Below are 16,254 nucleotides of genomic sequence, written 5' to 3' on the forward strand. Positions count from 1 at the left end.
TGTCATATCTTTATAGCTTATTTTATAAGATAACTATTATATTTGGGTTTACTTGGCCAATAATAAAACTATTTCTTTCCTTTTCGTTTGATGATATATATGGGATGAGGGACCTACTCAACCCTCCACCGTGAAGGTGTTCGATAAAAAAAAAAGAAAAGAAAACCATTTCTTTCCAATTGACCTATACAAAGAGTCTAGTGGTTGTTTCTGCTCAAGGTCTTGGAAAAGATGGGATTCACACCAGCCCGGGTGGATATGATTATCAGATGCATCTCGTCTTGTTGGTTTTCTGTCCCGGTGAATGGCAGTGTGGCAGACTTCTTTCAGTCCTTTCGCCTTCCCTCTTTGTTTTAGCGGCAGATCACCTCTCGAGATGTCTTGATAGATTGATCAAGGAGGATAGAGAGATGGTCTACAGATGCCGAAAATAGGCCCCAGTTATCACTCACCTCTCATATGCGAATGATATTATCATTTTCTCGAGAGCTCATAGAGATGCAGTGGAGAAGTTAGTGGGATGCCTGGATCACTACATAGTCGTATCTGGTCAGATGGTGAACAATGGGAAAACATATTTCTACTTGGTGGATGAACACATGGAGTTTGTTGACATTGTTGGAGGAGGTAGGAGGATTTTAGAGAGGGGTGATGCCTTTCACATACTTAGGGGTCCCGATTTTCCAAGGAGCAAGGAGGGCAGATCATCTCTTGCCCCTTAGGCAGAAGCTGATGGACAGGATCCACAGTTGGTCACACCGACATCTTGCTTTTGGGGGTCGTCTGGCTTTGATTAAGAGCACTTTAGCAGCTATCCCGCTACACATCTTACAGGTCATGAGCCGTCTGCTTGGTTTTCTGGACGAGTTGGAGCAGATTCTAGCTAGATATTTTTGGGGTACAGTTGGAGAGAAGAGGAAGCTGCACTGGATCTCATGGAGACAGATTTGCCTGTCGTTTGATGAGGGTGGCTTGGGTATTTGCCAATTCAGAGAAGCGGCAGTGGCTTTTGGGTTCAAGCTGTGGTGGAGACTTCTCGCTCAGGACTCTCTTTGGGCCAAGTTCATGACCCAGAAGTATAGAATCCTTCCTTAGCATTTGCATAGTTCTCCTTGTTGGTCGCATGATAGTCCTACTTGGCGTCGTTTGCGTCGTATTTGGTCATACATGCATGAGTATATTCGTTGTTCCTTGGGTGAGGGGAAAATCAGCTTCTGGGATGATGTCTGGTTGGGGCTAGCCCCATTCGGGGTCTGTGCATCCCGGGAAATGATCCTCCTCAATCCCAAGCCGTTGCATCATATTGGCATGATCATGCATGGGATGAGGATATGCTGCATAGTTTCTCTCTAAGGTTTGGCGTACCTCCCGATGTGATAGACCAGATCAGCACGCTGATCGAGTTGGGGGTGAAGGATGTGAGGCGGTTGAGTCTGACTAGCCATGGCGAGTTCTCTGTGACCTCAGCCTGGGAGAGCATCCGGACTAGATTGCCGAAGAGGGAGATTTTTGGCATAATTTGGAATCAGGGGTTGACCCCCACCATCTCGGTGTTCATTTGGAGGTTACTGTTTGGTAGGCTGTCGGTGGATGAGAAGTTCCAGAGGAGGGGGATTGAGTTAGCGTCTAGGTGTCAGTGTTGTCGGTCTCCTTCGGTCAAGTCTCTTAGCCATATATTTTTTTAAGTCAGTCGACGGTTTCTGCATGGGAGTATTTCGATGCCTGGTTTCCTTCCTCACACACACCGATTCACACGAGCACTGATATTGCACTTAGACTAGGTCACTGGCGGAGGTCCTCTTTCCAAAGGGCCCCAGCCATGCATATTAGTTTTCTAGTTCCCTGTTTGATTGCTTGGTTTCTTTGCACGGAGAGGAATGGCTGCAAGCATGGCGCTCGTCCTTTTCATCACTCACATGTTATTTGGCAGGTCACTCATCACCTGCACGTGCTTGTTCTGGCCGGCAGGATCACCCCGACTCATTGGAAGGGATGCTCGCCGTTGGTTGATTTCATGTCTTTCTCCCTCAGACAGGGTGTTTTGCGGTCGCTCATGGTCCTATGGCATCCCCCTGATGCCCCTTGGGTGAAGTTGAACACTGATGGTGCCTTCTCTACATAGACACTGGAGGTGGGAGAGGGAGGACTGGTTCGAGGTTCTGATGGAGGCCTTCTGCGTGCCTTCTGTTCTCCGGTAGCTGCGTCATCAAGCTTTGAGGCAGAGCTTTTAGCTCTGATTCGGGGTTTGGAGATGGCTATGGAGCTCTCTACACACATTTGGATAGAGCTGGACTCAGCGGCTCTGGTTACATTATCGTCATCTGGACATCTTGGCTTTGCGGATCGTAAACATCACATGGCTTTGATCCGGAGTATGACCTCTCAGCGGCAGGTTTGATTCTCACATATCTACAGAGAAGAGAACCGGGCTGCCGACTTTCTGGCAGGTAGGGGGGTCCAGACCCCAGCCCTCACAACCCAATCTCTGCACCGCAGTACCTGAAGGCGCTGGTTAGGATGAACCAGTTGGGATATCCTCACTTTCGTTTCCGACGTAGAGATGTGGGTTGAACTTGCTCTCACGACGTAGAGATGTGGGTTGAACCAGTTGGGACACCTCCGGGGACAGTACCCCTGGGCCGGACGGTTTCACCTTAACCTTTTTCCAGAAAAGCTGGTCAATTGTGGGTCTGGATTTTACCGATGCCATCGACCAATTCTTCAAAGGTGCGTTTCTTCCACGTTGCATCACCGCAACCACGATTGTGCTCCTCCCAAAGAGAGAAAATCCTGCCATGTGGTCGGATTACCGGCCTATTAGTCTGTGCAATGTGATTAACAAAGTCATAACAAAGATCCTCACGGCTAGACTCTCGCCACTACTCCCGCTTGTGATCTCGCCGAATCAAAGCGGCTTTGTTAAGGACCGCCTGCTGAATGATAACTCGTTGCTCACTCAGAAAATGTTTCATGAATTATCTAGATGCAGACCCTCCCCAAACGTTGCTCTCAAGCTCGACATGCCAAAGGCCTACGACCGAGTGGCTTTTCCTCCTTTCCTCTCAAACTCGTTGCTTCTGGGTCCCTGGTTTCCGATTCGCCATGATGCAGTCCAGTGGCCTTTCCTCCTTAAAGTTATGCAGCACATGGGATTTCCTGAGCCTTGGCTGAGCCTAGTTGACCGTTGTATAGGCTCGTGCTAGTTCTCGATCCTTATTAATGGGGCCCATCTATCCTTCGGCGGGAGGCTCGCTATGATTAAAAGCACCCTCGAGGCAATCCCTGTCCATACTTTTCCGGCCATTGAGCCAACAAAGAGCGCATTGAAGCAACAACTGGCAAGGTTCTTCTGGGGTGCCACAGCTGAGAGGAAGAGAATGCATTGGATTGGGTAGGAACAAGTGTGCCTCCCCACGGCTGAGGGAGGTTTGGGCATCAGACGGTTTAAGGAAGTTCTTAGAGCTTTCAATATCAAGTTGTGGTAGTGATTTCAGGAAAAAAAATTCCCTATGGGCTCGGCACATGTTTAGTAAATATTGCAGCAAGGCATCTCCCCTGGCCTCCTCGATTTCGGGACGATGCAACCCTACGTGGAGATGGTTATCCAAAGCATGGCCACATACCCACCCACACATCCGTTGGACAGTTGGCAGTGGCAATATTAGTTTCTGGGACGACATCTGGCTTGGAGATAGAGCCTCTAAGAAATTGGTTTGGATGAAAGAGGGGACCCCCTTGCTCGATTATCTGGCTTCTGGAGCGATGGTAACTGGAGTCTTCCCAAACTCCAGTTGGTTCAGTTGCAGGCAGGTCTCCCTCTGGAAATGCTAGAGGACATCCAGAAAATCCCAATCCTTCTAGGTCATCAAGATATACCTAGGTGGAACCTTTCCCACCACGGGAACTTCACATTGGCCTCCGCGTGGGAAATTGGCCGAAACCGTCGGGCTAGCGTCCCGTCCCTCGAAGACATCTGGAACAAAGGCCTCACATCCTCAATTTCTATATTCATGTGGCGGCTCCTGTCAAACAGAATTCTTGTCGACGCAAAACTGTAATGGCGGAAGATCAGCCTCGCCTCCAAGTGCCTTTGCTGCACAGCTAGGCCCCAGGCTGAGACCCTTCAGCATCTCTTTGTCCAAGGAAGTGGCGCCACCGGTGTATGGAGAGAGTTCGATAAATGGTTTGAGGGCCACGGGAATCAAATCCGAGCTAACGATTCCATCCCAGACAGAATGGAGATCTGGGCGCGTAGGTCCCAACAAAATGCAAAAATGCACCTCAGCTGATTGATCCCCTGTTTCATTTATCGATTTCTTTGGGCGGAACGTAATAGATGTTGGCATAATGAGGCCACCTTCAAAGTTCCCAACGTGGTGTGGCAAGTGCAGCTGCAGGTGCACAAGCTCATGGAAATAGGCTATCTTGAGCCAAAGCATTGGCAGGGAGTTCTCTTACCTTTTGCGACCCCAACACAGAGTCGAGCTCAGAGTCTTGGCCGGTTTGCTACGGCCGTGAAATGGGACCCACCGGAGCCCCCGTGGATCAAGATCAGCACAAACGGTGCTTTCGATAAGAGTACAAGGAAGGCGAGTGGGGAAGGTATTGTGCGGGACCACCAAGGCGGCTTAATCTCGGCTTTCTCGTTCCCCCTTGTTGCTCAGTCTACCCTCGAGGCTGACCTGATGGCCATGCTGTGCAGAATTCAAATGGCCAAGGAGAAAGGAAATCACATTTGGGTTGAGTCAGAAGCAGCCCAAGCAGTGGCGATCATCAACTCCACAAGCCCGGACCCTGCTCCCTCACACCATACTTTGGCAAGTATCAGACTCCTCCAGAACCAGTGCAGAAATCGAGCCTCCTTTACATATCGGGAGGTCAACAAACCAGCCATTCTGCTTGCCAAAATGGGTCTCGAGGGCTCAGTCCTCCGCCGCTTCAGTTTCAGGGAGCTTCCAAGAACGCTTAAGGCAATTATCAGGTCAGAGCAAGACGGCATTCCCCATATCAGACCAACAGATCACGCTCGGCCTTGTGCTCCGACCCGAGGTCTCCGAAGGGGATGATCCGACAGTCCTCATCCTCGCCTGAGAGTATCTCGGTGTCGTGCACAATTTGTGACATGTCCCTGCGGTACTCTCCATGGCGTAGGCTCCGGGTCTGGTCGACAAGTCTCCATTTTCATCTGTCTCATCTTGTAATAGTCTCCTTAGTTGTGGCTTTTCTTTTCTTAGGAATTATGTATCCACTTTTCTAGTGTAGTCCACATGCCACTTTGGGCATGGATCGTGTAAACTTGTCGTGATGAAATGAAGGGATGAGGGACCCACGAACCCTCTACCGACATGGTGTTTGACAAAAAAATAAAATAAATAAATAAATAAATAGAGCATAATAATCATTGTTGTCTCGTGGAAGTTCATTTAAAGCTTAACTCTTTATATTTGGCTTTACTTGCCCAACAAGCAAACCATTTCAATCCAGCTAACTTATGTACTTTCATTGTACGACTTGTTTAAGGTAATAGGATACAGACATGATTAATTTGGTCGTTATAGCACGTAGTAATTGTCATATCTTTAAACTTTATTTTAAAATATAACTCTTATATTTGGGTTTACTTGCCCAACAAGCAAACCATTTCAATCCAATTGACTTACAAACTTTCATTGTACGATCTCTGCTAGTTAATAGCATAAAGATCATCACCGAGCTCGAGCTTTGAGAATATTCTCGATCACGGCTCATGTACCAATGGCAGTAATTTGATGTACTCCCTCTTCCCACTACAAGTGAGGCTTTTTTGTGGCCGTTGTTTTGGGAAGATGATAATAAATAGTTAGAGTGGATAGAGTGTAAAGTAAGAGAGAGAAGAATAAAGAAGAGAGTCGTATATACATTAATCTCTTACTTACTTTACTTTCTCTCAATTTTTACTATTTGTTATCATTTTTGCAAAACAACGTCCGAATTGGAACGCCTCACTTGTAGTGGGATGGAGTGAGTATCTCATTTTCCCTGGTTCAACTTGTTATGCATCAGCTGACTCTCCAATGCACCAAGTGGCTGAAGAGGTTAGGGCTCGGCATGACGTGTTGTTGCGCCAGTTCTGTGAGCTCCGAGATTGGACAGAGGATTCCGAGCAGGCCTTGCTCAAGGCAAAGCTAGAGATAGAGATGCTCGTGCAGCGCTGCAAGGATTCATTCAATGCTGGCCGCGCTGAGAGAGGCTTGAGATAGCAGCTTCGGATAAGTACCGAGCTGCCATCCGTCGAGCAACTCTCTCGGGGATCAATGAGTATCTCATATCCTCAACGTTTGAGATGCTCTAGGCCTCAAAAGCCACCGAACATGAGGCCATGGTTTCATGAGGTGCAGGTCGCGAGTTCTCGAGCTCGGAGGCTTCAAGGAGGGGTTCGACGTCGGCGTGCTCGACGGAAGCCTTGATCCGCCTGTCTAATTTGGGAAATAGAATCAACAAATATGAAGTAGGTTGTATTTTACCATGTTTTCTCCCTACTTTCTTTTGCTGCTAGAAATAAGTATTTTGCCTTCATTATATATGTATCTCTCCAACTTCTAGTGTAATACTTGCAACTATTGAAGACATTAACTTATGTGCTATGGAATTTAATAGTGTTACATAAGTGAGAAAAACTTCTTTGTTGCCTATAAATTAACTGAAGAAAGAATAAACCTATTATAATTATTGAATGCATCAAAAGTAGCCTGTATAATTACATAGAGTGTTGTACCAAGGTTGCTGAGTAGTAATTCACATTCCAAGAAAATATTTGATGTAATTAATACTCCCTCTAGCCCTTCCTGGAACACTTCTTTTTCACTACGATCGTGTCATTCTGTAAGTTAAGTAGAGGGAGGAATAGTAACAGAAAGAGTGTTGTTTTTATTTTAAAAAATGTGTAATTCATGCGTTGATCTACAGACAAAGTGATTAATGTCTGAGGCCAAAATATCGAGTTCAAGTAGATCAGATTGTTATTGCACATGAGATTGTCATCATCAAAAAGAAAAGAAAAAAAAGATGGTCCATGCAGACCTTGATATTAAAGTTTTGATTCAGTGTATATAAAATTGTTGTATTTGGGAAGGCGCAAATAAAAATCAAGAATAGCAAAGTAAGGGTGATTTTAGCCGCTTAGTCAAATTGCATCCAAGATTAAAGAAAAACATAACAACCCAAATAAATCTTGACTAACATATAATGAATCAGGTGGATAATTTGGAGACAAACAAGAATGTGTTGAACATGATAAGTTGTCAATATGTGGTATAGAATGATATTAGTAGGAACATGACATACTAACAGAGCTTATAGACATGAGCATTGCCAGAATTTCATTTGAGGAGGGGTAATTAGTATAGTTGAAGTATGTAAATGCTTAAGGGTAAAGTAGTGATGAGACTTATAAGCTAGATCCGCCACTTATAGACATCATGGGGCATAGGCATTTCCCCGAAGGCCCAAGCATTCTCACAACGAACTGCCTCTTCCTCCTCAGTGGTATAGTCGTTCTTTATGTTAAAGTCTTGCGGATTTCCTCAGGAGTCTTTCCCTTGATCATATCCGCTACAGTTTGGCACGTGAGCTCGAGAAGGATCTTGATGTCTAGGTAGTTCGCAGCCTACAAATTAGAGGAAGATAAATCAACACAACTTCAAGAATTGCCCTGCACCTGCTGAACCAACAACTCTATCTAATTTCAAAAAAAGAATCTACTCATGTAGCTAAGAAACTAAACTAGTATGAGGACTATCAGCAGCTATAACACATTTTTAAAGGAGTAAAGGTGATAATAAAGAATTCAAGTGGAGATCTCAAATAAAGAGAAGAATAGATAAAAGGAATCCATAAGCAATACTACCTTCATTCCATAATAAAAGTCAACTTTTCTGTAGGCCTCACATTCCACTAACTCATTCCATTCATTTCATTATAAAATTAAGACTAAAGCCCAAATGTAGTCCTAAACATATAGTGATTTTACGATTTTGGTCATAACGATTGTGTTTTAAATTATTGCATCCCACACATTTAAACTCGGGCCAAACTCGGTCCAAAATGGATGGAGCCGTTAAATATTAACAGTCAACGACTTTTAATCTGATTTTGACCCAATTAAACTTTTAAATTAATTTTTTTTAATTATTTTGAAAATAATTAATCAACATTAGAAAATAAATGGTTCTCTGCTGTCCTGCAGCGGATTCCTCCGATTGAAGAGGAATTCGGTTGGAAATTAATCATCATTTTCGCGATTCAGGTGACTATGTTTCCCCGGCGAAGGAATCTGCATCGGTTTCTCCAACACAACTGACTTGGCGACGCCAGATCTATCGTTAAATTCATCTCCGCGTGGGGTGAAATCAACGGAATAGGAGGATATGAAGGATTTCTCTCCAATCACAGTGATTCTCTCGCCCTTCCGATTTTCGATCGATCATTTATCAACGATTCGAACAAAATCGATGCTATTTTCTGGAAATTAAGTCGAATCATACCTCTAAAAATGGCGTCCTTCCCGCTACCTATGAACAAAGTCAGATCCACATTCCTCCTCCGCAGATCCGACATCGAGAAGCTGAAATCCGCCCGGTGTCGTCGTTGGTCGCAGTAACGGCATCGTCTAGAGCTGTATGGTGAAATCCGGAAATAAATCAGACCAGCTTTTCGTCATACCCGCAGACGCCAGGAGGCGAACCGATCCGCCGGTGCCGGGGAATTACTTCGGCAACTGTCAGCCTGGTGGCGAGGGTGGAGGGCATCAACTGCATCGTCAGCTCAGTGAGAATGCTAACTTGTCAGTGCAGACCCGAATACCCTGCCCCATTAACCAGTACTTTTATGACCTCCTTTTCTGCTCCATAAAACCACCGCAAACCATCACTCTGCTCTTTCTCTCATCTCCACTAAAAAATTGACCAATACCACTTCGTAATGCTGAAGCGCAGCAAAGTGGTGTCGCTCCTCTCCGACGGCTACCGCCTCGCCGGCGGCTCTCTAGTCACACTTCTCCTCTCCTCTCCGATCGGGCTAAGCGCAATGCTCTAAATAATTTTTAATTAGAGCATCTCCAGTGGGCGGATGTCCCACTCGGACATCCACTAGGACATCCCAAAAACACCTCCTGCCACGTCACTAGGACATCCCACCCCATTGCCACATCACTAGGACATCCCCTGCATAATCCGCCCTTCCCATCGCCCTTCCCACTAAAACATCCCGTAATAAAAAAAATCACAATAATTTAATTTTAATATAAACAAAAAGTACGGGAAAGCAAAATACGGGAAAAATTACGGGAAACCAAAAAACGGGCAAAAATACATAGTCATAACACATAAAAAAAAAGAGAATTTAGAAAAAAAGTAAAATACATAGTCATGAAAAAAAGAAAAATACATAGTCCAACATCCCCGGCTCACTCCGCGCTGTCCTCGTCGCTCGTACTGCCTCCGCTACCAGTGCCGCCCCCGTCGCCCTCGCCGGGCCCGTCGTCCCCTCCGCTTATCTCGGCGCCATCATCTCCAATGGGTGGCATCCCCAAATCGCGCCGACATCCATCGATGACATCCTTCAACATCCTCTTATACGTCGCATCGGTCGTGCCATGCCACCTATGCATGGTCCGGATCAAGCTTTGGGTGATTTGCGCGCGGGCGAGGCGGTCGATATCTTCCGCAGGAGCAGGGGCCTCCGATTCGACCTCGAACGACCCGCTTCCGCTGCTGCTTCCCTGACCCCTCCGATGCGCTGCTTTTTGCCCAACCGGGCGACGACGACAGCGAGCGTCTGATTGAGGTAGCGGGGACACCTCATCGGCTTCTGGGAGCTCGTGCGAACCAGCACTGCTGCTGTATTCACTGGAAGCGTTGATCTTCGTCCGCTTCGCCCAGCCCGATTCGACACCCCCACAAAACTTTGGGGAATCCTTCACCACGAGGAAGCCTCCCACTGGTCGAATTGTTTGAACTTCAAGGCTCTGTCGGGGTACTGAGCAAAGGCAAGGCTCCGGACATCCTCCTCGGACATGCCGCTGCTTGCCTGGCGGAGATTGTTTTGGTAGAGGCCAGCAAATCGACTAAGCTTAGGCCTCAAACGCTCCCACTGTTTCCGGCACTGTTCGGGAACGCGACGCTTCGCCCCAGCCGGTTTATGTGTGTGGTAGGCTTCAGCGATCCGATGCCCTCGGCATCATACCACCCATACCACCCATCCAATTGTACATATAAGGGGACATCATCCCACCCATTCCACCCATTCCACCCATCCCCGACATTCCCGGAACCGTTGACGCACTTCTGCTAACGTTTCCCTCCAGATCGATGGGAAACGCCGGAGTCTGCGACTCGCTCGTGGCCGGGGAGTTCCTATCGTTCTCCATTAGGTAGAAATGAAATTTGTAGTAAAAGAAGAGAGAAACTTGTTAACACAAGTGATGCGAATGAAATGAAGTTCAACGAGCCGTATATATAGAATTTTTAAAAAAAAATTAATTATCGGACGTCCGACCGGGACGTCCGACTCTCGCCACAGTGGCGGACGTCCGCCCGCCCGTCGCCGGGACGTCCGAGGACACCCGACGTCCTCACGGGACGTCCGTATCCGACCTTCGACCCCCCAACGGCGGACGTCCCGGTAGCCCTTCCGCGTGTCCGACCGGACGTTCTACCGGAAGGCCGTCACTGGAGATGCTCTTATTTTCGAAATAATAAAAAATTCTCATCAAAATGCTTAATTGGGTCAGAATCAATATTTAACGGCTCCATCCATTTTGGACTGAGTTTGGCCTGAGTTTAAATGTGTAAGATGCAATAATTTAAAACGTATTGTTTAGGACCAAAGTCGTAAAATCGCTATATGTTTAGGATCACATTTGGCATTTACTCTAAAATTAATACTCCTTTTGTCCCTTAAAATTTGGCACTATTTGACCAGACACGAGTTTTAAGAAATGTAATAGAAAGTGGGTTAAAAAAGTTAATAGCATATGAGAATGAGTGAGAATGAGTTAGTGGAATATGAGATCTAATACAAAAAATGGTAAAAGTAAAAGGTGACAAATTTTTAGGTACTGACGAAAAAAGAAATAAGTGACTAATTTTCAGGGACGAAGGGAGTACGACATATAAATGTGAGACTCATGCCCCACTAATTTTTTAAATCTATTTCTTTTTCATTTCATAAAATACGTACTGAATTAAATGTTTACTCCTATTGTGACCGGAAGTAGTACAAAGGGATCCACGCTTTTCTCCACGGCACTTGCCAAGTTAAACTTTTAATTCATAACTCACTATGTGGTATAAAATATAAATAGTAAACTACACGTAACAACATAACTGACTTAATCCACTATTCTAATAACTAACTTCCTATGCACATTTTATTAGATTGATATGACATTTGAATGGACAAAAGAAAGTAGGCGGAAATAGCCAACAATTTATATACCTAATGAGATAGATGACTATAGAGAAATCTCCAATTTTAACACTAAAATAGCATGAATATAATTATCTGAAGAAGATCACCTAAGTTTGAGGGTAAAAGCAACTCCAGCTAATTTCAATTTGGGCAAAAATGAAATGAATATGGAGAATGAGAATTAAGAGGGATGAAAAGGGAAAAGGAGGTACCATGATGAGGTCCTAGAGTATTCCTTGATTTTCTTTGACGAACTCAGCGTGGAACGCTTCGATCACCTTCGAGAGGATCTTGGCAGTGACGTTGGGTAGCGGGATGCTGGTGCCGGCGCAACCATCCTCGATTATGTGCCTAATCATCTGTGATTTCACGGCGACCACATGAATGTTTCCCCATCGGAGCTCACCAGAGTTACCATCTTCTGAGTCGTATCGGAATTCATTGGAAAAAACTAGAGACTGATGAGTGTGCTTCAGTGTGTGAATTAAAAACAAAACATGGAATCACCTTTCCAACAAACTTGAACCGATAATCGGTTATATTGATGGGAAAATCTAGAGCAGGAGGGGGAAAACCGCATACAAAACAAAATCTATACTCCCTCCCTCCCTTAAATTTTATCACACTTAGACTATATTCAGATTTTAAAAAATGTAATGGAAAGTGTGTTGCAATAGTTGGTGAAATGTGAATCATACTTTTATATATTAGTTTTATAATAAAATATGTGTAAGAATGAGTTAGTGGAATATGATCACAAATAATAGTAGTAAAAGAGAAATATAACAATTGACAGAAATGGAAAAATGTGACAAACTTTATTGGACGTAGGGAGTATATGTACACGTGTATACGATTTTTTAGATATTAAAATTGAATTAATTAAATAAATAAATAGACTAAAATTTACTACTCTCTCCGTTCACTAAAAATAGAAACATTTGAAATAACATGAGTTTTAATATAAAATTAGTAAAGTAAGAGAGATATAGAAAGAAAAGTGTGTTAGCAAAAAATGGGTCTCATCTTATTAAAAAGAGATGCTTTTTTAAAAAAGAAAAGTTTTTATCATCTTATTAAAAAGATATTTTTTTTAAAAAAGGAAGGTATTTATTTTTAAGGATGGACCAAATTTTTTTTTCTATTTTTATGTCTCTTTTTATGAGACATAAAAGTGTATGACTAACATTTTTCTATACATTAAAGCACGAGAAAAAAAAGCTAGGAGGGAAGAATGAAATTATTAAGAACTAAAAAAAAGCATTCAAAGTTATAAAATTTAGGGGTGGATCAGTACGGTATATCGTACCGTAAACTGTGGTTTGACAAAATATCATACCGAACTTTCGGTATACCGCAATCCGGTATACCGAAAATTCGGTATGGTTAATTTTTGATACCGTTACCTTACCGTATTGAGGTAAACCAAAGTACGGTATGGTATACCATAATACCGTTGTACAAAAAAAAATTTATACACAAAATATTTAAAAGTAGGATTTTCTGGAATTTTTTCCATTTAATTCTATTTTATAAAAAAAATATAATATGGTATTTATATAATATTTTAATATATACCGATTTTCCGGTACGCACTAAGGATTCGGTATACCATGGTATAGGAAAATTGATACTGTTACCGTACCGAAAGATTTCGGTACGGTATCATACCATACCGAAATTGCGGTATATACCGAAAAACCGGTATTTTTTCGGTACGGTAAGTGCGGTATTTCGGTATTTTTGCCCACCCCTTATAAAATCCAACCGATGTTATAGAATTTGAGTCGGCAAAGCGCGCGAGTTTTTCCTATTATTATTCGTTAATCCACGTTAATGGTGTAGAAATACAAGTAATGTAAATCGTCGCTATAATTTGCAAAAACTTAGGAAATTTTTATTGTGAAATTGGCTGCATATATAATTTATTTGTTAGATAAAATCGAAAATCAATACTTAGAACATTTACTTTATGCGGCTCCAACTATGTTACAACTTTTATGAGATGTTTTTCACATTAATTTACTCTATTTACTATACTAGTTGTAAATTTGAAATACGATAACCTGATTCTTTAATTTTTAAATTTTTGTATTTGTTTTGATTTTAATAAAATTGAAAAGGTAAACAAGAAAAGTAGTACAACTTTACAAGTTTTTAAATCCTAATTGTTCCTGGACATTCTTTTTCCCAATTTTAGAATTCTTACATTTTTGGTATTTGATGGAGTAGAGTTATACAATTATTATTATTATTATTATTATTATTATTATTATTGTTATTAATATTAAGTAAAATATTAGAACTCTCGATACTCATTTTTGGGTGTGGGTACTCGATTAAGTATGATTCATAATAATTTGATCAGATTATTACTATTAAGTAACACACTTAATAGTAATAGTAATATAGAATCAGATTTATATATTAAAATTAAGTATGATTCATAATAATTTGATCAATTTTTCCGACGCCGGATACTCATTTTTGGGTGCGGGTACTCGATTTTTTTTGGTCGGGTATCCGTTTTCCCTCTACTACTTAAATTACCGTCAAATAATTTTTATTTATACAACTCCAAGATTAACTATAACTATTGTCTCTTTTCAAAGTACTTCACTTTAAAGAAAATCTTTGCGGGAGAAGAGAATTTGATGTTATATTAGATTCAATAAATCGTTTGATGTTTTCGAATGAGAGACCGAATTCTCATGAATATTAGGTACGTGCCACGTTCCACGGACGTATTAAATTTTTGGTAATAATGCTAATTGTGATGTATTTTTGTTGTTGATATTGGTTAATTTATTATTTATAACGTATACTAGTAGTTGGAAATTAATCAACATTTTCGCGATTCAGGTGACTATGTTTCCCCGGCGAAGGAATCTGCATCGGTTTCTCCAACACAACTGACTTGGCGACGCCAGATCTATCGTTAAATTCATCTCCGCGTGGGGTGAAATCAACGGAATAGGAGGATATGAAGGATTTCTCTCCAATCACAGTGATTCTCTCGCCCTTCCGATTTTCGATCGATCATTTATCAACGATTCGAACAAAATCGATGCTATTTTCTGGAAATTAAGTCGAATCATACCTCTAAATATGGCGTCCTTCCCGCTACCTATGAACAAAGTCAGATCCACATTCCTCCTCCGCAGATCCGACATCGAGAAGCTGAAATTCGCCCGGTGTCGTCGTTGGTCGCAGTAACGGCATCGTCTAGAGCTGTATGGTGAAATCCGGAAATAAATCAGACCAGCTTTTCGTCATACCCGCAGACGCCAGGAGGCGAACCGATCCGCCGGTGCCGGGGAATTACTTCGGCAACTGTCAGCCCGGTGGCGAGGGTGGAGGGCATCAACTGCATCGTCAGCTCAGTGAGAATGCTAACTTGTCAGTGCAGACCCGAATACCCTGCCCCATTAACCAGTACTTTTATGACCTCCTTTTCTGCTCCATAAAACCACCGCAAACCATCACTCTGCTCTTTCTCTCATCTCCACTAATAAATTGACCAATACCACTTCGTAATGCTGAAGCGCAGCAAAGTGGTGTCGCTCCTCTCCGACGGCTACCGCCTCGCCGGCGGCTCTCTAGTCACACCTCTCCTCTCCTCTCCGATCGGGCTAAGCGCAATGCTCTAAATAATTTTTAATTAGAGCATCTCCAGTGGGCGGATGTCCCACTCGGACATCCACTAGGACATCCCAAAAACACCTCCTGCCACGTCACTAGGACATCCCACCCCATTGCCACATCACTAGGACATCCCCTGCATATCCGCCCTTCCCATCGCCCTTCCCACTAGGACATCCCGTAATAAAAAAAATCACAATAATTTAATTTTAATATAAACAAAAAGTACGGGAAAGCAAAATACGGGAAAAATTACGGGAAACCAAAAAACGGGCAAAAATACATAGTCATAACACATAAAAAAAAAGAGAATTTAGAAAAAAAGTAAAATACATAGTCATGAAAAAAAGAAAAATACATAGTCCAACATCCCCGGCTCACTCCGCGCTGTCCTCGTCGCTCGTACTGCCTCCGCTACCAGTGCCGCCCCCGTAGCCCTCGCCGGGCCCGTCGTCCCCTCCGCTTATCTCGGCGCCATCATCTCCAATGGGTGGCATCCCCAAATCGCGCCGACATCCATTGATGACATCCTTCAACATCCTTTTGTACGTCGCATCGGTCGTGCCATGCCACCTATGCATGGTCCGGATCAAGCTTTGGGTGATTTGCGCGCGGGCGAGGCGGTCGATATCTTCCGCAGGAGCAGGGGCCTCCGATTCGACCTCGAACGACCCGCTTCCGCTGCTGCTTCCCTGACCCCTCCGATGCGCTGCTTTTTGCCCAACCGGGCGACGACGACAGCGAGCGTCTGATTGAGGTAGCGGGGACACCTCATCGGCTTCTGGGAGCTCGTGCGAACCAGCACTGCTGCTGTATTCACTGGAAGCGTTGATCTTCGTCCGCTTCGCCCAGCCCGATTCGACACCCCCACAAAACTTTTGGGAATCCTTCACCACGAGGAAGCCTCCCACTGGTCGAATTGTTTGAACTTCAAGGCTCTGTCGGGGTACTGAGCAAAGGCAAGGCTCCGGACATCCTCCTCGGACATGCCGCTGCTTGCCTGGCGGAGATTGTTTTGGTAGAGGCCAGCAAATCGACTAAGCTTAGGCCTCAAACGCTCCCACTGTTTCCGGCACTGTTCGGGAACGCGACGCTTCGCCCCAGCCGGTTTGTGTGTGTGGTAGGCTTCAGCGATCCGATGCCCTCGGCATCATACCACCCATA

At 43.9% G+C, this 16,254-nt stretch overlaps 1 protein-coding gene and 1 pseudogene across 1 annotated transcript; one reads left to right on the forward strand and one right to left on the reverse strand.

Annotated features, from left to right (window-relative positions):
• Positions 1 to 1,331: 1,331 nt before the first annotated feature.
• LOC121808986 lies at positions 1,332 to 3,203 on the forward strand. The gene is made up of 3 exons (XM_042209541.1): positions 1,332 to 1,630; positions 2,123 to 2,194; positions 2,609 to 3,203. Exons 1-3 carry the CDS (start codon positions 1,332 to 1,334, stop codon positions 3,201 to 3,203), a joined length of 966 nt encoding a protein of 321 aa, XP_042065475.1.
• A 4,230-nt stretch (positions 3,204 to 7,433) lies between these two features.
• On the reverse strand, positions 7,434 to 11,890 carry LOC121808987 (annotated as a pseudogene).
• Positions 11,891 to 16,254: the final 4,364 nt, after the last annotated feature.

This window comes from Salvia splendens, chromosome 6 (assembly GCF_004379255.2).
Source record: "Salvia splendens isolate huo1 chromosome 6, SspV2, whole genome shotgun sequence".
Taxonomy (NCBI): domain Eukaryota; kingdom Viridiplantae; phylum Streptophyta; class Magnoliopsida; order Lamiales; family Lamiaceae; genus Salvia; species Salvia splendens.